This window comes from Nyctibius grandis, chromosome 33 (assembly GCF_013368605.1).
Source record: "Nyctibius grandis isolate bNycGra1 chromosome 33, bNycGra1.pri, whole genome shotgun sequence".
Taxonomy (NCBI): Eukaryota; Metazoa; Chordata; class Aves; order Nyctibiiformes; family Nyctibiidae; genus Nyctibius; species Nyctibius grandis.
In genome coordinates, this window is record NC_090690.1 from 2,044,863 (window position 1) to 2,067,667 (window position 22,805).

The window sequence follows — 22,805 nt, forward strand, 5'->3', positions numbered from 1 at the left end:
AGCCGAGAGCTTCGCCGCCGGCTCGCGGTGCTGGTGTGGGCGCAGAGGCAGTGCTGAGAGCTGCTTATGCCCAGCTCGAAAGCCAAAGGGCTGCCCCCTCCCCAAATAAGCGACTCCATCTCCTTCTGCTATGGAGAGAGAGATCCCCGTCCTGCGAGTTAGGTGAGGCTGGGGGCTGGGATGGGGGGGGGGCCGTGCTGGGCGGCTGCGGCGCAAAGGTGCGAGGTGAGGCGAGCGCGGAGGTTTTGACGCCGGCTGACGCGGCGTTGCATCAGTGCTGGCCGCCCTGATCCGAGCGGAAAGGGAGCCGGGGGCCGAGCTTAGCGGGGCTCAGCGGAGGCAAAGGCGGCCGCAAGCCTTGGGAGAGGATGGCGAAGCATCACATGATGCGGATATACGGGGTCAGAGCAGCGGGGCCAGCGGGCTGGACGCCTTCCCGGCAGCCACGCTGCAAAGATGACTCTGAGTTTTTCATGCCCTGGGGTGGCAGGGCTTGGGGGGCAGCCCTGGGGGGGCTGCGGGGTGAGGAGGGGGCTGCAAGGAGTGCTGCAGGCTGGGGTTCACGGGCAGTACCGCAGCGTGTGGCCTGTGCTTGGAGAGCATGGATGGATGGGGCAGCTCTGCTCCCCACGGAGAACCAGACCTGCAGGGGGCTGGGGGTGCTCCGGGGGGGATCTGGGGCTTGTGAGCGGCCACACGAGGGGTCTCAGCCCCATCCTCAGCCGGGCTGTGGGCCTGGCAGCACCACCAGCACCGCACATGGCCCAGCTGAGACCCCGGGGGCTGGCAGCCCTGTGCAGCCAACAAGGGAAGGGGGCAAGGTGCTCAGAGGAGGGGGCAGGCAGAGGGTACACCCCTTCCCGGGGGGCGGGAGTGGGGTGCTGGGTGGGGGGGGAGAGTGGAGAGCATCAGGTGCTGCGGGAGGATGGGGGTGAGATACAGAGGGAGGATGAGGGTTGGATGAAGGGCAGGGTGGGCGCTTCGGGGCAGAGTGGGGGTCCCGTGCAGGGGAGGGTTAGGGGCAGGAGGGAGCCTCATCCAGGGCAGGACTGGGGGGGCAGGAGGAGGGTCCCCCGTGCGGGGCAGGATTGGGGGGGCAGGAGGGGGGTCCCCTGTGCGGGGCAGGATTGGGGGGGCAGGAGGGACACCCCTGCGGGGGAGGGCTGGGGGCAGGGTGGGGGTCCCATGCGCGGCAGGATGGGGTCCCCGGCCCCTCTGCCCGCCCGCAGCACCCCCCGGGGACCCCCCCTCCGGGTGTCTCTCAGCCAATGGGCGGCGGCGAAGGGGGGCGGGGGCGGGGCCTCGGTGGGGCCGGTTGTTTTTTGTGAATGAAAGGCGGGGCGGCCCCGCGCAGGGCTCCGCGCACGGCTCCGCGCAGGGCTCCGGCAGGGCTCCGCGCAGCGCAGCGGGCCGCGGATGCGGAGAGCGTAGCGCGGCCGAGGTGCCGGCATGGGCCCCCCCCGCGTCCCAGGCCCTGAGCCGCGCAGCGCGGCGCCGAGGCGCGCAGAGCCGAGCCGCGTAACCTGCGCCGTGGCCATGTCCGGAGGGGCGAGCCCGGCCCCGGCCCCTGGGAGCCGCCGCTTCGTCTGTGTTGGTGTAAGTACCGCTCCGCGCCCCGCTCCGCCTCCGCGCATCCCGGCCCGGCTCCCGGGCCAGCGAGGGCCCGGCCCCTTCGCCACGCACCCGCCGCCGCCTCGCGATGCCCCGCACCCCCGGCCTGGGTGCTCCGAACACCCCCGAGCCCCCTTGTGATATCCCGCACCCGGCCCCGCTGCCCACCGCACCCCGACCCCGCTGCAATCCCCGGCAAACCCGGCCTAGGTCGTCCCCAGCCTCCGCGCGATGTCCCGCACCCCCGATCTGGGCACTCCGAGCACCCTCGGCCTCTTTGCGAAGCCCCGCACCCGCTCCCGGTGCTCCCTGACCCCCTTGCAAAGCCCCGCACCCCCCGATCCGGGTGCTCCGAGCACCCCCGGCCCCTTCGCAAAGCCCCGGTGCCCCCGGCCCCCCGCGTCCCCCGGTGCGGTGGCCGGGCCCGGCCGTGCTGCAGCCCCGCTCGGGGCCCCGCTCCCGCACCGCCTCCCTGCCGCGGCCTGCACAGCCCCGGGGCTGCCTCCGCGGGGCCACCCGGGCCCCGGATCGCCCCCAGCCCAGAGCAGCCGGGAGGGTCACGGGAGGTGCCGCCTTATTTTTGTGCGTTGCTGCCGTTTCGGGGCGGTTTCCCCCCGGTTTGGGGGCGGTTTCCCCCCGGTTTGGGGGCTCCCCTCCCCTGGCGAGGTGCGGGATGGAGGATTTTGAGCCGGGGAGTTGCTAAGCGACGGCTCCCGGGGTGATGGTGCAGTTGCTTTGGCAACCGCAGGCTGGGCAGCCTGCAAGGAGCAATTTTGGGGTTCTCCTTGGGTGGGGGGGTGTATTGGGTGCCTGTGGTTTGGGTGGGGGGCTGCTGGCCCGAGCATCCCCACTCCCCAGGGAAGGGCTTTTGCTGGAGGGGGAGCTCCGATGTCTCGGCATCTCGGGTTATTTCTCGCTCTCTGGTGGGTTTCGGAGCTGTCCCCAAGAGAGAGGTGGTGGTGGGGAAGGTGAGGAGGGGGCCTGCGGAGGTGGCAGCGTGGTGCTGCTGAAATTGTCCCTGCGAAGAGGCTCAGCCCCCTCCCAGGGCCATGTCTCATGGGTGGGGGGCTGCGAGCCACCCCCGCAGGGCTACCGGAGCTCCTCCGTGTGCTTCTGCTTTACCCAGAGCCTGCATTTTCTGCTCGCTGCTGTCCCCCTCTTCATCTCCCCGTTAGGATTTAGCCCTTCATTCCCTCGGGGCACTGGACTTTCTGAGCAGGGTCCCAAGTCCCTGGTGCTCGGCTGGGTGCAGGCTGAGCTCCCCACGTGAGGCAAGCATCCAAACTGCCGACCGCAGTTGTCATCTCCACGTGCCTTCCCCTCCGCCAGCTGAATGAGCTTGGCTGGCCCTAAAAATAACCGCAGCCAAGCTCCCCAAGCACTACCAACCCCATGGGAGATCTCCTGGCCCTACAGAGCAAAGCTGATCCCCAGGAGGAGCAGGAGGACCGGGGACGGCAGTGGAAGGGGATGCGTGAGGTCCAAACAAATTTCCAGGGGCTAACGGGGAAGGAGACAACTTGCCCTGACTCCTTTTCGCCGTGCGGGGCCTGAGGAGGTTGCTGTTCCCGGTTCCCTGCATCCCAAAGGATGGAGGGGACGTGGCACGTGGTGACAACGACTCAGAGAAGTTTTGCCTTGGGACCAGCTGATGTCTAAGCGCTGGCACCCAAAGCGACCTGGATTTGTGCCACCCGCCTTTGCCTACGCTTGCCCACAAGGCTCGTGGTCCCATCCTGCACGGCGCTGAGCCCTCTCACGTGCCGTCTCCTCCGGGCTGGTGTAGCCAGGTGTGCTCAGAGAGCTTGCGCACGGGAGGGAGGTGCTAACATTGGGAAGTCCTTGCCAGGCTGCTCGTTTAGGGAGCTGCGTCCGTGGTCCCCGCGTGCAGGGCCCGGTTGCCATCGTTACCGGGTATTTTAGCTCACCGAGCCTTTGCGCTGGTGGTTTATTATAGCAGCTCGGGAGGCCGGTGCCAGGAGGGGGTGACAAGGGGGAAGAGAGCTGCAGCTTCAGGAAGTTGAGAGCAATTGGGATGTGGGGTTGTTTTTTTTATTCCTTCTCCCCTTTCCTCAGTCTCCTCCTTGTTCTTCCCCCCTGGAAACCATGTAAATCTCTGGCTTAATGCTGTGATGAGTTAATTCTGGCTGATTTAGGCCCTGGGGCTCTGAGCAGGCGAAGGGTGGCACAGCGGGCATGTCTGCTCGCAGGACACGGGCGCTTCGCATCGGCTTCGCAGCACCCACAGCACCAACCCCCTTCTCGGGAGGGTTTGGGTCGTGCCTGGTCCTGGGAGGGCGGCGATGCTGGGAGCCTTCCCAGACCCGACGGCTCCTGAGCCTCCTGGAAACATAACGAGTCTCTTCTTTGCTGCTGGGAGCAAATATCCCCTCTGGGAACGGGGTGGGAAAAGGGGGGCAGGTCGGTGCCGAGGGACAGAGCTGGTGCTCCCCCGAGACAGGCAGCCGGCGGGGCTGGCAGTGCCCGGGTGTGCGCTCGGTCGGGTGGATCTGGAAGCTTCGCTTGCAAACGCTGGAGAGGGAGAAAGGGGAAAGGAGGAGGGGAAGGGAAAAAAAAAAAAGAAAAAGCCTCATCTCACATGAAGAAGCATGAGCCAGGGCCGGAGGGAGGAGGGTGGGATGTAAGGCAGGGCATGTGTCTGACGCGCGGCAGAGCAACGCGCGCTGCCACGAGAACATGAAGTTTTAAAGGGCACTGGCAGGAGCGCGAGCCGGGGAGGGTGGGCAGCTGCCTTCGCCCGCTGCCTGCGCTGGGGCTCCCGGTGGCCGGTCGCTGCGGGGCTGGTGGCTCCGAGCATCAGCATCACCTTATTGCTTCACCCCTCTCGGCATCCCGTCCCATCCAGACACAGCCCCCCCGGCTCATCCCGGCCGTGTTTGCTGACCCCCCCCTTCCCCCTGCAGGTCCCAATTAATGGATTCTGACATGGATTATGAGAGGCCAAACGTAGAAACTATCAAGTGCGTCGTGGTCGGGGACAACGCGGTGGGCAAAACCCGGCTCATCTGTGCCCGCGCCTGCAACGCCACGCTGACCCAGTACCAGCTCCTCGCCACCCACGTGCCCACGGTGTGGGCCATCGACCAGTACCGCGTCTGCCAGGAGGTGAGGGCTGCCGGGGAGCGGGGCAGAGCTGCTGGGGCGGCTCGGCTCACCGTGGGGACCCCGAGGAGATGGAGCTGCATCCTCCCCGCGGGGGAATTGTGGATTACTCCTCTGTGCCCTGCATGCGATGGGGACAGTGCTGCTCTTGCAGAGCTCAAGAACTCAGGAGCTGGAGGGTGTTTCTGTTCCCGCAGGTGCTGGAGCGCTCCCGGGATGTGGTAGATGATGTTAGCGTGTCCCTGCGGCTCTGGGACACCTTTGGTGACCACCACAAGGACAGGCGCTTTGCCTATGGCAGGTAGGGCAGAGGCAGGGAGGGAGGGCAATGCTGAAGCATGGCAGGGTTGGCTCCATCATCAAGCTGGACCTTGACCCTCCTCTCCTCGCAGGTCCGACGTTGTGGTTCTGTGCTTCTCCATCGCTAACCCCAACTCCCTGCACCATGTGAAGACCATGTGGTACCCGGAGATCAAGCACTTCTGTCCCCGCGCGCCCGTCATCCTGGTGGGCTGCCAGCTCGACCTGCGCTACGCTGACCTGGAGGCCGTCAATCGGGCACGGCGCCCCTTGGCCAGGTGGGACTCTTGTGCCCCAATGTCCACGCCTGCCCGATGCTTTCTCCTTACCGTGCATCTGAAGAGGTCTCTTCATTATCTCCCCTCTTTTTCAGGCCAATCAAACCTAACGAGATCCTTCCCCCGGAGAAGGGGAGGGAGGTAGCCAAGGAGCTGGGGATCCCCTATTACGAGACGAGCGTGGTGGCCCAGTTTGGCATCAAGGACGTCTTTGACAATGCCATCCGTGCCGCCCTCATCTCCCGCCGTCACTTGCAGTTCTGGAAGTCCCACCTCCGCAACGTGCAGCGACCCCTGCTCCAAGCCCCCTTCCTGCCCCCCAAGCCCCCTCCGCCCATCATCATCGTCCCGGACCCCCCTTCCAACAACGAGGAGCGCCCAGCCCACCTCTTGGAGGACCCCCTGTGCGCGGACGTCATCCTGGTGCTGCAAGAGAAGATCAAAATCTACGCACACAAGATCTACCTCTCCACCTCCTCCTCCAAATTTTACGACCTGTTCCTCATGGACCTGAGCGAGGAGGACCAGCAGAGCACCGCGGGGCACGGCTTCGGGGTGGCCATCACCGCGGCCGCCGAGCGGATGCTGCACCAAGAGGAGAGGCACCACGGGCGGGATTTCCTCCTCCGAGCTGCTAGCTTTGATATCTGCGAGAGCACCGAGGAGGCCGGACCTGGCCAGCGCAAACCGTGCCTTAGAGCCTCCACCAGTGATGGGATCCTGCGGGGCAACCGCTACGAGAACGGGGAGCGCGGGCTGCGGCGGGGAAGGGACCTCTCCTCTTGGAGCCGGGCTTTCACCAGCATCCAGGAGGAGATGGCAGAAGACCCGCTGACCTACAAGTCCAAGCTGATGGTGGTGGTGAAGATGGATGCTTCCATCCAGCCAGGTCCTTTCCGGGCCGTGTTGAAGTACCTGTACACAGGGGAGCTGGACGAGAACGAGCGGGACCTCATGCACATTGCTCACATCGCTGAGCTGCTGGAGGTGTTCGACCTCCGCATGATGGTGGCCAACATCCTCAACAACGAGGCGTTCATGAACCAGGAGATCACCAAAGCCTTCCACGTCCGGAGGACCAACCGGGTGAAGGAATGCCTGGCCAAGGGGACTTTCTCGGGTACGACTCCGGGCCGAGGGGGAGAAGCGCGTGAAGCACCCTCTCTGCCTTGTGGGGGGCTCTGCCAGATGATGGATGGGGGGCTTGGAGCTCCTGCCCTTGCCCCGTGCCGATGCCGTGGGTCAGCAGGTCCCTCGCCTTCCCTGGGGGTTTTGGTTACACTTTTTGTCTCTGGGATTTTTTACAGCTTTGTTTTTTTCCCAGAAAGTGTGAGTGTGGTGGCCCTTCCCCAGGGTTTCCTGCTCCCCAGCCCGCCTGGCAGCTCTGCTTATTTACGGGAGAGCAGCAAAGGCAACTTCCTTCCCTCCCGGGCCCAGATATTCACAGGGTCATCTGATTTACGAGGAGCAATGTGCCCTCGGTAGGATGGCCCCGGAGCACCACGTGCCACCGGCTTGTGCCGCCACGCTGCAGGGTGGTGTCCCAGGGGGGCAGTGTGTGTGTCCCAGCCTCCCTCCGGCTGAATTTGCGTCATGAGGATGGACCTTGAAGCGGTCAGGCTGTCGCTGTCAGGGGACAGATGTGCCCCGGCAAGGGGAAGCCACCTCGGGGAGAAACCCTGATGCAGCGTGGAGAGCAGAGGAGGGGCCAGGAGCTCCCCGGCGTCCTTCTCAGCTCTCCCAAGGGCTCAAGCTTGGGCAAGACACTTGATTCCTGGGTTTTTCCCTTTGCTTTCGAATGTGTCGTGGTCTGTGCCGTGGGAAAATCCCTCGGAAGAGCCGGAGCCCCGACACAGCCCTTCCCTGAGCTCCTCTGAGCCGGCGGAGGAGCCTGGGGGGAAAAAAAAGAGATCTTTAAGATAAATTATAAGATATACCAGGCTCTATCCCCTTCCCTCCGCTGTCCCCAGTGTGAGACATTTTGTGGCAGGGGGTGGCTGAGCCCTGGGTGACGGGGACGGTCCCAGTAGCATCCCTCTGCTTGTTCCCAGATGTCACCTTCGTGCTGGATGATGGTACTATCAGTGCTCACAAGCCCCTGCTCATCTCCAGCTGCGACTGGATGGCCGCGATGTTCGGCGGCCCCTTCGTGGAGAGCTCCACTAACGAGGTGAGGAGGGGCCCCGGGATTTGTCCCAGGAGGGTGGGAGAGCTGGGGCCGGCCGTGGGGTGACAGCGGTGCGTGTCTCGCAGGTGGCACTCCCTTACACCAGCAAGAGCTGCATGCGGGCGGTGCTGGAGTACCTCTACACCGGGCAGTTCAGCTCCAGCCCCGACCTTGATGACATGAAGCTCATCATCCTGGCCAACCGCCTCTGCCTGCCGCACCTGGTGGCTCTCACCGGTGAGTCGGGGCAGCTGCATGGTGTCCCCCCTGTCCCCAAGCTTGGTGGCAGCACGGTGCTCCCACTGTCACCCCGTCCCAGCCGCCCCATAACACCATGTGTCCCCCACAGAGCAGTACACCGTCACCGGCCTGATGGAGGCGGCGCAGATGATGGTGGACATCGATGGGGACGTGCTCGTGTTCCTGGAGCTGGCTCAGGTAGGATGGGATGGGACAGGACCCCGTGCCAGCAGGGCTGGGCATGGGGCGAGGTGCTGGGTGGTGCCATGCAGAGAGGTCCAGCAGCTCCGGGGGCTGATGCTGTCCTGGCAGAGAGGACAACCAGGTCTGGGCTTGGATGGCCATGGAGGAACAGGGCCAATCCCTCCTGCTTCCCCCATGGTCCGTGCCACGGTGGCTCTGACCTGGGCTCCGTCTCTTCCAGTTCCACTGCGCCTACCAGCTCGCCGACTGGTGCCTCCACCACATCTGCACCAACTACAACAACGTCTGCCGCAAGTTCCCGCGGGACATGAAGGCCATGTCGGGAGGTGAGCAGGGGCCAGGGTGGGGTGATGGGGGTCCTGGCAGCCCTGGCGCTGCCCTCACCCCCCCCCCTCTCCCTGCAGAGAACCAGGAGTACTTCGAGAAGCACCGCTGGCCGCCGGTGTGGTACCTGAAGGAGGAGGACCACTACCAGCGGGCGAAGAAGGAGCGGGAGAAGGAAGACTACCTCCACCTCAAACGGCAGCCCAAGAGGCGGTGGCTCTTCTGGAATGCCTCCTCCTCCCCTTCCTCCTCTCCTTCATCGTCGGCAGCCACAGCCTCCTCTTCTTCCTCCTCCTCCTCCTCCTCGGCTGTGGTTTGAAAGCCCGTCCTTGCCCTGGCTCCAGCATCCCTGGGAGGAGACGGGGAGGAGGAGGAAGGGTGGGATGACCTGCCCCAGCGCCAGGCGTGGAGCGGCCACCACCGGCCGAAGCCCCAGAGGAGACGGTGGTAGCAGGGGCCAGTCCCTGCGGAGGGGCTCGGGCCGGGCATCAGCCCCCCGGCGCTCCTGGAGCCCTGCTCTCCCCGCGCCGCAGCTGCGAGACCGAGCAGCAGGAGAGACTCATGTTTACAGGAGCACGAGGGCTGTGTTGTGGTTTTCTTTTGGGTTTTGTTTGGGTTTTTTTTGAACATCAGCAGCATGAGGAAGAAGAAACCCATCCTGCTTCCACTTCAATTTGTAACCAGAAGCTGCGGGATACAGTTTGTCCAACTGCATCTCACCCCCCTGGGCAGCCGGAGCTGCTGCGGGGGTCCTGCCACCCCCTTCGACTTGCAGCAGGGTCAGGCAGGGTGCAGGGGACCCCGGTCCCCAAATGCCTCCAGGCACTGCAGCATCCCCATCCCTCCTTTTGCTCACAAGTGGGGTCTGTCCTAATTGCAGGAGCAGGAGGGGACAGGAGCCCTCTCCTCCCTGCCTCTAACTTTTCATCTTTTTTAAAAAGAATACTTACAGCAAAAAAAAAAACCAACCCCAAACCCACCTCCCCAACCTGCCACAGCAGAAACCAACCCCAGGCCCCTGGCTGGGGATTTTAGCCTGGAAGGCTCCATTGTAATAAATGGTATTTTAAAAGCCCAGCGTGGTCCCTGTGTGTTTGGGAGGAAGCGGCTGGCCACGGGGCAGCCTTGTGCCCTGCTTGGGGTGACACCTGCACCCCCCTGCCAGCGCTCCTGGGGTGGACAGGGACAGCAGAGAAGCGTTGCAGGATCCAGCCATCAACTAAACCCTGCGCACTGCGAGGTGGCTTTACCACCAGAGTGACTCGGCGTGTCCCACCCGTGTCCTTGGAGGTGCACGGACACAGCGGGTACGTGGCAGGGAAAGGCAGCGCAGTGCCAGGGCAGAGCTGCCCACCCCAGGGGGGCTGCAGGACAGGCAGGGAGGGACCCAAAGCTCCCCCTCCCCAGCTGGGCAGGGGAAAGCTCCTTTTGATGCCATCCCTGCTCCCGCTGGTGTCCCCTCCCGCCCCGCGTTGCCCAGGTTCACACGCTTGGGAGGCACATGGGGCTGCCCGGGATGGGACCTCTGGCATGAAGCCTCCTGGCAGGACACCGAGAGCTCCTGCTTTTAGCACTTGCCCCCGACCTTGAGACTTTACCTGCGTTATCAACAAACCCAATTGCAGCGTGAAGGCTGGCAGGCAGCTCAGGGAGGCTTCCTGGGGCAGGCAGAGACCCTTCCTCACTCAGCACTGCATGGATTTGCGACACACAGAGCCCTGGCTCGGTGCAGCCCAAGCAGGGAGCACCGCAGCCCCCCCAGCAGCATTGCTCGGCCCCGGGGTCCCAGCCCCTGCACAATCAAGGCACTGAGATTTCAGCCTCCTGCTTTTGCAGGCGACTAAAGAGCACAGGACTCAGCGTAGGTGTAAAGGCAGAGCCCAGGTTTGCTGCTGAGGATTTGCCCTGGCAGGAGCATCGTTCCCGGCAGGATGCCAGCGTGGCAGAGCACTAACACCATGGGCCAGGTCCTCAGTGCCATGCAGAGCAGCTGCTGAGCATCTCATCCAGCTCCTTTGGTGCCCACTGAAACCTAGAACAGACCATCGCCAGCGTTATGGCATAGCAAGAGGGGGGAAAAAAAAAATAAAAGATGAGAAATCAGGAGGATTTTTTAAAAGTTTATTCTTCCTTCATAAAGAGATATGTAAAAATTGGGAATAGCGAACTGGCTGGGCCAGAGCTCTGTATAAAAACACACAACCATGCATAGTAAAAAAAAACAACACTATTTTTATATTAGGTTTTAAGTTAATATATGTACACGTTTACAATTACTAAATAAATACATAAATACAAACTTTCTGCTTGTGTTTTAGGATTTTTTTTTTTAAGTCTTGGTGAGGAAAGGGGAGAAGGGACGGCAGCAGGAGGGACGGGCGCTTCGTGGCACAGGGCAGCCCTGGTGTGCTGGTTTTGGCATTGCTCAGCAATAACTAACACATCCCTCTATTCTCAGCACCGTTTCTAGCACAAGTCCAACACGTAGTCCCAGACTAGCTACTAGGAAGAAAATTAACTCTATCCCAGCCAAAACCAGCACGCCTGGCTGCAGAGCGGGGCTGGCGATGCCTCTCGCACCCTCCCACCGCGCTGGGGAAGGTCCTGGTGGGCTGGACCACGTGGCCAGCTCAAGTTTTTCCAGCTGAGTTGTCCCTGAGCGATGTCTGAGGGCCAGAGCAAGGGGCAGAGTGTTTGAGGATGGATGGCAGGTACCCACGGTCACGCTCAGACCTCAGTGCATTCACCTTTCCCACGCTGGCTGGAGATAGGGACAGCAAAGCCACCCCACAGCCGAGGGAACAGGAACTAACCAACCTGACCAAGGTCATGCAGAAGGAGGTTTCTAGCAGACCAATTTGTTGCCCACGTTCCCCATCCTGCTCTGAGGAGCAGCTCACTCGCTCCCTGCCCTGACCCTTTTCTTAGGCAACTCCAGTGATCACAGAGCAAGTAAATCATTCCCACCCTTCCCTCAAAGTCCAGTTTCAAACTGATTCCTAACAGCAAGCAGAACCACTATCAGCTAAAATACAACTCAGACAACAGCTTTGAGAAAGTAATCCCAGAACCCCATTAATGCTTGCCCACCAAGCATACAGTATTAAGCTTGCTGGCCAGCTCAGAGATGTTCTACAAGCAGAAGCCATTGCATGATGCCAGGAACCCCCCCAAAAAAAGGATGATCCAGTTGAAAACACAGGGATGCCTACATCCTGCAAAGGCCCTTCTCTGCACTGATCCTGAAGATGTCCGTGTAGTACCAGTGCTTCCAAGCAATACAGTCCCACAGGCAGCTTGCAATAGTTTTTAGGCTCTTTGCACCGACCCAGTGAAATCAAGGCACCAGCTTGGATTTCATAAGGAAGCACCAAAATTGAGCCTGTAGCTTCAGCAGAGAGGACCATGAGGTTTGTACTTCATGAAAGGATCAACTCCTCCGGGCTCAGCTGAACTGTGCAATGGCCTCAAAAAGAGAAGAGCCACAGGAGAGCTATAAAAAGATAAAATTCAAGTGTTCTTAAGAGGTATTTAGAGCTTCAGTTTGAAGTCGGGAGATGCAGGGCCTGCCCTGCTCCTCAGCTCACTTCGTACTGGAAAGATCCCTGCTGGACCAGCTTGGAGGAGATGTCCTCTGCGATCCCTCCGAGATTGATCTCATGCAGGGTCTCCAGCAGCGTGTTCACAGAGGCATTCATCCCTTGTCTGTTCTGCCATGTGTTGAGCATCTGGAAGAAGGGCTCCAGCGAATACTTGTCGTTCATCTCCGCGAGGGTGATGTCGTTCTCCAGCAGATCAAGGGCTCGGCCGTATCTCTTCCAGTCCTTGCAGGGCACGTCTCGGGCAAAGATGTCAAAAGAGCGTCGCAGGACTAGAGGGGAGGAAGGGAAAAGCTCAGAGAACGGGGTAGAGCATGGACAGCTGGGTCAGAAAGGAATTTGCCCAGAAAGCTCATCCTGCAAGTTCACCCCCTCCCTGCTCCCCAGCACATCCCCTGGGCCCCACCACTCACGGATAACGGGGTCTTTTCCTTCCACTGGAACTAGGTTCCTCCTGGGTTTCTCACTGGGATACGAGGTCCTCGGCCCCACCACCTGGAAAGACAACATCCTATAGCACCCACCAAGAGCCAGCACAAATGCTGTCCCCAAGCCCCATTAACAGGGGGGCTGGAGATCCTCTCCCTCTCTCCAGGAGCTGTTGGGGCAGGAGATGCCCACACCCCCCAGGACACCCATCGTTTCCTAGCTTTGGGATGACAGCACTCATGAGCAGGGAGAGCTGCCTCCTGGGTCCTGGCCAGGGAGAAAAGAGCTGTGTGTTTGCAGTCCTGAACCCAGAACAAGCACAAGAGACCCTTTGCCATCTCATGCAGAAACCGTGGGCCAGCTCTGGAAGCCCCCCGAAGCTGATCAGCGTGGTGAAGGCAGAGGAAAGCATCAGACCTCGTCCGAGCACGACAGAGCAGAGGGACACACTCCCGTACCTCTGGCCCTGGAGCACTGGGAGTCACCGAACCCGATGCCTTGGGGAGCAGCTGGTCCTGGGAGAACCGCTCGTTGCGGATGTTGTCCTGCGTCCCCCGGTCCCCCCGCCGGTACCTCGTCAGCTGCCGCACCAGGTAGTCCTGCGGCAAGAGAGAAGCACAAACCAGGAGTCGGGTGGTCCTGGGAGGGCAGGGCTCACACCAGCCCCTCAGGGGTGCCACCCACAGCAGCAGCATCCTCCCTGCCTTGGTTTCAAGGGCACAGCTTGCTTGCTCATCCCGAGTTTGCAGGGGCTCTGGTCCAGCACAGGCCTCCCTTTAACTGGGGCTCCCCACCAGGGACTCTGGATGTGCCAGCACCTCTGCCAGGGAAGCGATAACAGCACTGGGGAGGGGGCTGCAAGCACCCCACATACAGCAGGGTGCTCCCAGAGACCCTCCTCTGCTTGGCCCAGCTCTACCACCCCCCTGCAGGGATGTGGCTCACCCCTGCTCCTCCAGCCTCCCCAGGGGCTGTCGGCAAAGCGGGGAGCAGAGGGGGCACCTCACCCCGGCCCTGCAAACAGAGCTGCCACCCCCTCCCCGTCCCAGCAACTCACCACCACGCTGCAGGACTTCCCGCTCAGGTCTCTCCCGTCTCCTGGAAGATGAAAACCATGCTGTGATCCCTCTTCCCCCAGACAGGTCCCTCCTCTCACCCAGCCCACACCCACACAGAGCACGGGGCTGGGGTGAGCGTGCTGGGGGTCCCCCGTCCCCGGTGCTCACCTGGGGAAGGGCGGCAGCGGTACTTCCAGATGACAATGGAGAGCACCACGAGCAGGACCACAGACGCCACCACCACCATCACGATGGTCACGATCCAGCTGTCTAAAGCAGATAAAACAGGGTGTGTGGGGAGCTGCTCCTGGTGTCCTCAGCAGCAGCTCACACCTCCTTCCCTCAGCCCGTCTCCCCTTCTCCAGCAGCCCCCCACTTACCAGAGGAGCCCGAGAAGGTGCCGGTGGCAGGACGGCACTGGCGGTCGCTGTCCGGCGTGCAGGGAGCCAGCTCCACCTCATCCTTGGAACACCTGGGGAAGGGACACACAGGGCAGGCTCAGCGCCGGGGGCTCCTCGCACAGCCCCCAAGGGGACCCACCGCCTCACCCAGCTCACCGGGGCCGGCACTTCTGGCACATCTCGCAGGGGTGGTCTGGGGAGCAGAAGGTGCCGTTCCTGCAGGCGCACCGCGTGTCGCTGACGGCTCGGCAGGGACTCAGCTCCACCTGGTCTGCAGGAGAGAGGAGAGATGGTTCTACCCCTGCCCCTCCACGCCACGCTCCTCCACCCGCTTCCTTCGTTAACGCAGCTTAACGACCTGAGCTGACCCGCAAGCCTGGGGAATACCAAGTCACTCTCTGCCGTTGAGTTTCACAGAATGGTTAAGGGTTGGAAGGGACCTCTGGAGATCATCTAGTCCAGCCCCCTGCCAAAGCAGGTTCACCCAGAGCGTGTTGCACAGGGTTGCATCCAGGCAGGTTTTGAATATCTCCAGAGAAGGAGACTCCACAACCTCCTTGCCCTTGCCTGCCCCACACCTCACTGTGCCCAAGAGGAGGAAAGCAATGCTCACATCAAAGCTCCCCCAGCAGCCTACACGGCTGCCGTGAGCCCAGCCCTCCTGGTCCTTGCTGGCTGGAGGTCTCGTGTCCAAGCTTTGCATGAGGGATGCTGCATTGAACAGAGACAAAGGTCTGGCACAAGCCGCTACAGCGACTCCAGACCCAGCCTGAGCCACTCTTTGGGGATGCTGCAGGTGACCATGCTCTAAAATACAGAGGTCTCTGGTCACCTGAGCCCAGCCCGTGCTACCAGCCAGCATCACCTCACACCAGCTCATACCTTCCCTGCACGTCCGGCAGCCAAGGCACTTGGGAAAGTCATTTGGGTATTCGATGTATTCATCTTCTTTACACGGCAAACACTTGCTGGAGCCATTTTGCTCTTTACAGGGTTCTGCAACGTAGGTGCCTGCAAGAAGGGGTGGAGGAGAAAGAGAGGGTGTATCTGTGAACATACAGCACAGGACATGGGGTGTCTCTGCAGAAAGGGAGTTGATTCTGCTGTCAGTGCAGTTAAGAGGCAAATTCTGCAGGCAGAAGCACGGCAAGGCTGCACGTGGTGTGACGTTGGAGACCACCTTACCCGCAGGGCACTTCCTGCAATAGAGACCGCTGTCCTGGTCTTGGTAAAACTCTTCCCCTCCCCTGCTGGGGTCCAAGGGATCCAGCTTGTCCCTCCTATGCAGTGCTGCTGCAGCAGTTCCCAAAGCAGCGTCCTGTTAAAAAAATACAGAAAAACCTGGGTTAAAAATTACCTCAAGTCCACAGGGCAAGGGAAGAAAGAGAAGGGCAAGAGCTGCTCTGCTGAAGCAGGAGAGGAACACTGGGACGGCTCGGACCTGGACCTGGCAGCCAAACCTCCCCTTGATGCAAGTGAAGGGCACTTTCCCCGTACCAGGGTGGTTATTTCCTTGGCAAAGCTTGCAGAGGGATTCCCGTGTGCCAGGTTATCAGCAAGGCAAAGGCTCCCTAACGCTTCCTTAGGGGAACATCAGGCCCCCTTTTCCTTCCCCAATTTCGGAGCGCGTGAACCAACAGCATCGAAGAAAATGGAAGGGTAGGGAAGAGGAACAGGGAGGGCGTTTGTGGGGAGGAAACCGGCCCCGTGTCAAGGCTGGTACGTGGCTCCTGTGCCCACAAGAAACACCCGGGCTGCTCGGGGCTCCCAGGGGACTGCACGGCCTCGGGAGCTTCCGCATTATCCCCCTTATCTTGCTGCGGATCGGGAAGCCAACGGCCGGTTTCCGCCAGCTCGCCAGCTCACCAGCTCACCGCGCACCTTTCTGCTGGCTCAGCTCTTTCTGTACCCGCTGGGTCACTCCAGCTGTGGAGGGACGATGCTCGACAGGAACGGCCACCCGCCCCATCAGGGTTTGGGGGGCCTTTGGGTACCCCAGTGTCCCCAAGGGGGACAGTGCCCTTGGCATCTCATCCAGCACAGCTGTCCCATGGATAGAAATGGATATAAACCTGCCCCGACCTCCAGCCTCAGCCCCTCCACCCTGGGTTATAGGGGACGGTGCCCGGTGTGGGCTGCACGGCAGCGAGTCTGGCAGAGGCACTTTCCCCTTTCCGTTCCATACGCCCGGGCATGAAACCTGCCTCTTCGAGCAAATATTTCTTCTATGAGTCAGAAGCTGCCTTGAAAGGCTGAAACAATAGAGCTGGAGCTGTCCCCTGAGCCAGCCCGGCCATCCACAGAGCCAATTCCCCCCTCTTCCTCCCCAGCCACTTCCCGCGCTCGTACAAGGAAGGGTGTGAGAGCCAAAACCGGCCGCAGCAGGTCCGACGGTCACGGGGCTGCAGAGGGTGACGCAGACCCACAAACAACACCGCTGAGCCCAGCCAGGCCACCACATCCCACAGCACACAGCTTTGCCTGGACAGACACACGGACGGGCACAGACCCCCGAGCCCCAGCCAGCCTGGGCACAGGACCATCTCCAGGCTCTGACTTGGAGGAATCAAACCCACATCCCTCCAACAGCTTCTGGCTCCGCATCTCCCACCGCTGGGAGGGTTTGCAAGTTTATAAAGTGCTTTTCTACCCAGCTTAGGAGAAAAGTCTTGCTTTTACCTCCCAGCTACAAGCAGGTCTCAGGGCTTTTCCCACTCTGATCTTGAAAGTCTTCATGGGCAACTTGTCCCGCTGCCTCACTGTCCCCATGGGGTAATAAAAAAAAAGGTCTTTCTTCCCCATTCAAACTCTGCCAGGCCGTGAAGGTGATCACAGCAACAACATAACATTATCTGCTCTTTGGAAAGGCCCCTTAGGCGCAGGATTGCGTTGCTTTTCATGAAACAGCTCCTCAGCAGAGCTTGCACAAGTGCATGATAAGGTTATCAGCCCACAGCACCTTCCCCAGCAAGTGCAGTTCAAGTGCATCATCCCACCACAGAGCCCTGGGCAGGCGAGGGCTGCCAGCCCTGACTAACCTATCAGTCTCACAAAGCACAGGGAGAAACCAGGCTGGGAGCCGTGGGCGAGCCGCAATGGTATTCAAGAGGAGTTTTCACCCACAGTAAACATCCCAAGAAAGCAACATTGCCTCAAGGCAGAGGAATTACCAGGCACAGGAATCCCCAATACCCTCATCAGCTAAAAGCCTCTTCCTTCTGGATGATCAGGTCTAGGAAAAAAAACTCTGGGAAGCTTTAAGCTTTGAACTTTCCCTTCTTCCCTCCCCAGTTTAGTTCTCTCCTGAAGGAGAAAGGAGCTGGGCCCTACAGCAGAAGGCAAACCCCTCGCTGAGCTCCTGTCCATCCATGGACATCCGTGCAGCATTAATACGCAGCCCTCGATTGTAGCAAGAGAGGGTCTTAGTCCACAGGGACAATAAAAGATGCCAGGCAGACACCAGACGTGCCTCTGCTGCCATGGCCCAGGCCTGACGAACGCGGGGGTTTCCCCACCAAGCCTTTCTGCGGGTGGAATTTGAGCTCCCGCAGCATTCCTCCTCGGGAGCCCGTGACTCAGGTCCAGGCATGATGCAACAAGCACTGGTGAGCAAAGGAAGGGACTGCAGCCGTAAGATCGTATGATTATCACGTGGGACAGCGGTCCTGATCAGTTCCCCCTCCCCTTTTCTTGTATTAAAAAGAAGGGGGGAAAAAAGTAGAAGAAAGAAGCGTGCCCCTAGGTGATGCGTTTGGTAAGGCTTGACTTTATCAGGCCAAGTCTAAATAAACTCTCATAAACAATACAGGGAAGGAACTGGATGAGAAGAGGACTCTCTTTTAAAACCTGTTACGGGCAGTGCTGATGTCAGCCACCGCAATGCCAGCGCGGGAGCAGCCACCACGTGTCCCAGGGCCGAGGCTCTGCTGGGCTCGCAGGCCAGTCCCAGGATAAAACCCAGGGCAGGATCCCACTGACTTCAGGTGAGACGAGACTTTAGGTATTTCCAAGCTCAATAGCAATGCCCTTGGGGAAATAGGATACACGCAGATGGGGTTTTGTGCCCTAAAAGCCAGCGGCAGTGAGGGTTTGGTCATCCTTTGGGCAAGTTGGAGAGGCAGCATTCCTGCACCAGGCAGCCCAGAGCTGCCCGCATCCCACCCTGATGCTTTCAAACATCCCGCACAACCTTGGCATCGCCATGAGATCCTGCCACCGAAGTGCAAACAAGGCTTGGAAGTGGAAATTCCCTGTGACACAAGCCATGCCGTAGTGCAAGCCTCCAGCCCCACGGCCCTCACACCACCCACGCGCTTGCGCACTTGCCCGCTGCCCCGCACCCAGGAGGGCTGAGATCACCCTTCCCATCCCACCTCCACGCTGCTGCTTCCACCCTGCCCCACGGCCTCAGCCCCACACACCCCCCCCTGCCCTGTAAACCTGCCCAGGGGAGCCCCCGCAGCCCTGCTCCCCTCCTGTGGGCCCCATCCAGGTGAACCCCCATGGCCCCCACCTGCCCAGGGGAGCCCCTCCATAGCCCCAGCTCTCCCTGTAGCCCCATGTGAGCCACCCTATGGCCTCAGCTCCCCCCATCCCCTGGACCAGGCGAGCTCCACTATAGCCCCAGCTTCCCCCCCATAGCCTCTGACCCATAGGAGCCCTTACCCCCCGATCCCACCCCATAATCGCTGGTAAAGGGGACCCCCTCAATCCCCTGCCCCCCTACAACCAGGGGTACCCCCCATTCACACAGCCCCCCCCCCTCCTGCCTGAACCCGCACCCCCAGCCCAGGGCAGCCCCCAAACACCCCCGCTGCCCCCTCCCCACCTTCCCCCCGCCCCGCAGGACCCTCTCCCAGCCCGGCGGACCGGGCCCCTCGACGGCGCGGCAAGCCCGGGCATGTCGCGGTAGCACCGCGCAGCACCCGCGGGGGTCCCGGACCCCCTCCAGCACCCCCCTCGGGTCCCCCCCGGCTGGTCCACGACCCCACGCACCGTGACCAGCAGCAGCAGCAGCAGGAGGAGGCAGCGCCGTCGGGGCGCGTCGCGCAGCGCCGAGCACATCTTGCGCGGGGAAGAAGCGGAGCGGAGCGCGGCGGCCGCGGGCACGGCTCGGGGGTGGGCACGGTACCGGGCACGGCACCGGGCACGGCTCGGGACGGGCCCGAGCACGGCTTGGCTGCGACGGGACGAGCTGCTCCGGCCACGGTGAATGGGGCAATGCGCGGAGCACCGGCGGGCACCGCGCTTATATAGCGGCCACCGCGCTTACACGCCCGCGGGGGCGGAGAAGGAAGAAGAGGAGGAGGAGGAGGAGGAGCGGTGGCCCAGGGAAAGCTCCTCTGCCAAACCCCCTCGTGCTCATGCCACCACCGAGAAACCACACCAGGGTTTCAGTGTGGGGTTTGGTAACAGCTGAACTCGCCTTTAACAGCACTTTTATTTTTTAGCGCGTCTTCCCCCCTCTCCTTTTTTTTTTTTTCCTGTGCTAAAATTAGTTTCGAAGCTCCCAAATCAGGTAGGAGCTGTCAGGAATGTTTGTCCCAGGGTGTTGTTTCTCCGGCTTGCATTTTTTCCTCATCACACAGCAGCCGCCACAAGCGAGCAAAGCCACAGGTTTTTGTTTTCCAGGGAATAGGAGGTCACACAAATCTGCTCTGGTGAGAAATCCCGGCCGGGGCCAGGGCTGCCGGGAGGGCTGCGGCAGCACAAGGTGCAAAGGCAGAGTGCAGCGCTGCCAAAACACTCGCCTGTCTTGCAAAACAGTCATCTTTTCGCTTCTGAGCTGGAAAGTGGGGAAATTCCACCTCGGGTTTGGGTTGGGTATTTTTTTGAGGGGGGAACTTGAGCTGAAAGGGAAAAAAAGTTTAAAAAGTTAAATATCTTTGGACTTTCTGCCATTACACAATCAGCTCTTCTGCAGGCAGGTTATCCGGATAGCGTGTAAGAAAAATTACTCCAACAAAACAAAAACAAGGCAGAGACACGCTGAGTTGTTAATCCTTTCCTAGCCCTGTACTCCGAGCGGACTAATCCTGGTGTGTGCTCACGGGATTCAACAGCCCAAGGCTTCAAGCAGGCTCCCTCGCTCCCTCCCTTCCTCTGAAATGCCATAAGTCACCGGAGGCTGCGGATGAATAACTCGTGACTGATGCTTTTCTGAACACCGCCCAAGGCAGAGGCAACCGCAGGTGAGAGCCTGAAAACAGCGTGGCAGGACTCAGGTGGGGCTGCAGGAAAAAAAGCTGCTGGCCAGGAAAAGGGCTCAGTGCCTTGAAAATCTGGGTGCAAACAGGGCTGCTGACCAGCTCACCAGGGTCATCATCAGCCCCAGGACTGGGAAGAAGCCTCCTCGTGTCCAACGGGATCGGCAGAGGCGTAGCTAGCCCACTCAGGATGGGATATTTGGGAAGCATCTTCCCTTCGGTGATGGCACTCGTGGCAGAGCCAGCACTCGTGCGTCCAGCCACGCTCAGCAATGGAAATCTGGTTTTCCTCTTGCAGAAGTTGGGGCCTGTCTATGCCGAAAATAATTAAGCTGAAGTGTGATCTAAAGCAGAAGAATTATTCCTTGTTGTTTCCTGGGTGGGTACTTCTATTACAAGCCCCAAAAGAATGCAGGGCCTTTTGTTTAACCAAAACCATGTGTTCTGTGCTCTGGATACCACTGACTTCAGCTGAAGTCATTGGGGTCCTTAGAGAACAATTAATTTTTCAGTTAGGACAGAATAAATTCTAGTTCCCTGTATTTGCATATTCAGTGGGATGGGGAAGGACACGGACTGTCCACTCTCCGAAAAACCAACCTGACACCCTTTAGGGAACTGCTGTGCATAAACTCAGACGGGAGGAGGCTGGATGTGACACAGAAGTGGAGCTTCCCAGTTTGCCCCATAGTTTATACTGGGCCCTCAGATACATCTCAGCAGCGGGAGGCCAACCCTCAGCATCCAGACCCCGAGACCTCATCCTCCTCCTACCAAACACTTGTTACGAACCCGCAGTGCCTTTTCCATCCGTCTCAATCTCCCCATTTAGAAAACTGGACCAACGGAGTTATCTGCGCTGACAAACCACAGAGATAATATTTTTACACAGCTCCAAACAAAGGCGGCTTTATGCCCGGCCATGGGTATTGAAGCTATGGAGAGAGGTCGGCGATGCTCGCCTTCTCCCACTCCCCAGCTCTCCCGAGGGGTGGGACGCCCCGGCACACACGTCATTCACTCGCCAAGCAAGAATTTCCACCCGGGCCGTGCTGGCACGGCGACCATTTCCATTTAAGGCTGATTTGCAGGGCAGGCTCTGGTCACGGGCGAGAGGAGAGAAGGGTGTGTGTTTATCACCCAGGGACAGGCCTCCCGGCAGGCACCCAGTCCTTATCGCCGGCAGCCTGCTCACCCCACGGCTCCCTCTGAACCAGGAGCCCCCCAGGAGCTGGGGAGGCTGCACCGCATCGGGGGTAAACGAAGCACATCGAGAAGAAGAGGGGACCCACCGTGGTTTTGGGATACCAAATTCCCCCCATTGCTTCCTCAGCTCTGTTGTGAAGGGAAAATAAAATGAGTGCAAGGGTTTGAGCAGGACCGTGGCTCACCTCCTGCTCCCTCGCCGTCGGGAGAGGGGAGATTTGAGCCCCAGCTGCCCGCAGAGACAGCAGTAATAAACGGCTCTAGGGGAAGCCTAGTCTTATCAGACACGGTTAGTGGTTAACCTCGCGCGAGCTGCCCGTCCCTGCGGCGCTCAGCGGTTCAGACCCTTGAACTATTCGTGTCCTGTCTGATGCGGCGTCTGTTTGCTCATCGTCCGTCTTTAAAAGAGGTTGGGGGGGTGAAGGGGGCTCTAATCTGCCCTTCCAGAGAATCTTGCTTTTAACTGGGATCCTCAGCACGTCCCGGGGAGGTGATGGGGTACGTGCCCATATATACATTATTTTTGAACACCGGCGTTCAGTTTTGCCTTCAGCTTTCTGTTGCCTCTCATCTGTTTTTGTGCCTGGGACAGATCTGAAGCCGCCCGATAATTTTGACCTTCCCCCCTCCACATAAACAAATGATTTGTCTCATAAATTCCAGGTTCCTCTTTAAAAGAGGGATGAAAAGGTCTTGTGGTCAGACCAGGCCGTGAACTTCATGAGAATGGAGCTCAACTCCCCACTGCACCGCAGCCGCTTCCTTGGGCAAGACAGGGCAAGCCACCCAGTCCCTCAGTGCCTCAGTTTCCCCTCTGTGGTAGAGGGATGCTCAGACTTCTCTCTTCACTCCCTTTGCCTGCCTTATCTTTGGGGTTTGGGAGATGCTCAGGATTTCCTTATCCTTTCTCCCTTCACCTTTCCTGATAAAACTTCCCTGCCTCCAAGCATGCAGCCGCTGGGCAGGGGAAAGGGTTAAAAGCTTCTCCTTCCCTTGCCAAGCCAGAGGGCTCCTAAAAGCAAGGGGAAACTTTAAGCAGCAAATGTAGAGTCTGAACTAAGATCTACTCCTTTCCCTGCCCTCCCCTTCCCTCCCCTTGAACCAGGACTTAAAAGGAGCTCTGGGATGAAGGAGAGGGGTGAGGGTGCTGCAGACTGCGAGCTGCAGCGCAGGCTCCATGCCCAAACCGAGGCACCTGCCTGCTTCGAAACTGGAGCAGAAACCTCTGCCTTGGCAGGTCTGAGGTTTGAAGTGATTGATATTGCGGATGCCTTGAATCTTTTGCCCAGGTTTCTCAAAGCACACAGATATTTTCTTCAGCCAAAATATATTTTGATTTATACCTCGTATCATAGTTTTTTCCACAGCTGAATTTCCAGGAAGGAGTTTCTCATCTGGAGCAGAGGCAGGATCAGACCATCACTTGGCTCTTTTTGCCACCAAACATGTGACGCCCCAGTATAACAGCCTCTGGCACCTCAGGTTCAAGGCCGATTTTCTCAGGTGTACAAACACAGCCCTGCGCGGTTCCTTTGAACAAGGCTCGTGGCCAGATGCCGCCGTGCGGCTTCCTGGACGCAGTGTTTGCTTTGCTGACTGCTGCCAAAGCGTGCCCTCCTTGGCAGGGAGGAGGCGGGCTGGTTTTTGGCAGCAGGGTTC

At 60.1% G+C, this 22,805-nt stretch overlaps 2 protein-coding genes across 2 annotated transcripts; one reads left to right on the forward strand and one right to left on the reverse strand.

The window, feature by feature from the left end:
• The first annotated feature begins 1,499 nt into the window (after window positions 1-1,499).
• RHOBTB2 (Rho related BTB domain containing 2) lies at window positions 1,500-9,236 on the forward strand. The gene is made up of 10 exons (XM_068421428.1): window positions 1,500-1,596; window positions 4,536-4,737; window positions 4,932-5,035; window positions 5,127-5,312; window positions 5,408-6,432; window positions 7,364-7,482; window positions 7,566-7,716; window positions 7,829-7,917; window positions 8,144-8,249; window positions 8,328-9,236. Exons 2-10 carry the CDS (start codon window positions 4,546-4,548, stop codon window positions 8,564-8,566), a joined length of 2,211 nt encoding a protein of 736 aa, XP_068277529.1. The 5' UTR covers window positions 1,500-1,596; window positions 4,536-4,545; the 3' UTR covers window positions 8,567-9,236.
• A 1,118-nt stretch (window positions 9,237-10,354) lies between these two features.
• LOC137675350 (tumor necrosis factor receptor superfamily member 10A-like) lies at window positions 10,355-18,943 on the reverse strand. The gene is made up of 10 exons (XM_068421389.1): window positions 18,730-18,943; window positions 14,920-15,052; window positions 14,617-14,745; window positions 13,891-14,005; window positions 13,714-13,805; window positions 13,502-13,603; window positions 13,333-13,373; window positions 12,734-12,874; window positions 12,260-12,341; window positions 10,355-12,118 (listed from the first exon to the last, which is right to left on the reverse strand). Exons 1-10 carry the CDS (start codon window positions 18,796-18,798, stop codon window positions 11,826-11,828), a joined length of 1,197 nt encoding a protein of 398 aa, XP_068277490.1. The 5' UTR covers window positions 18,799-18,943; the 3' UTR covers window positions 10,355-11,825.
• Between the last annotated feature and the right edge of the window lie 3,862 nt (window positions 18,944-22,805).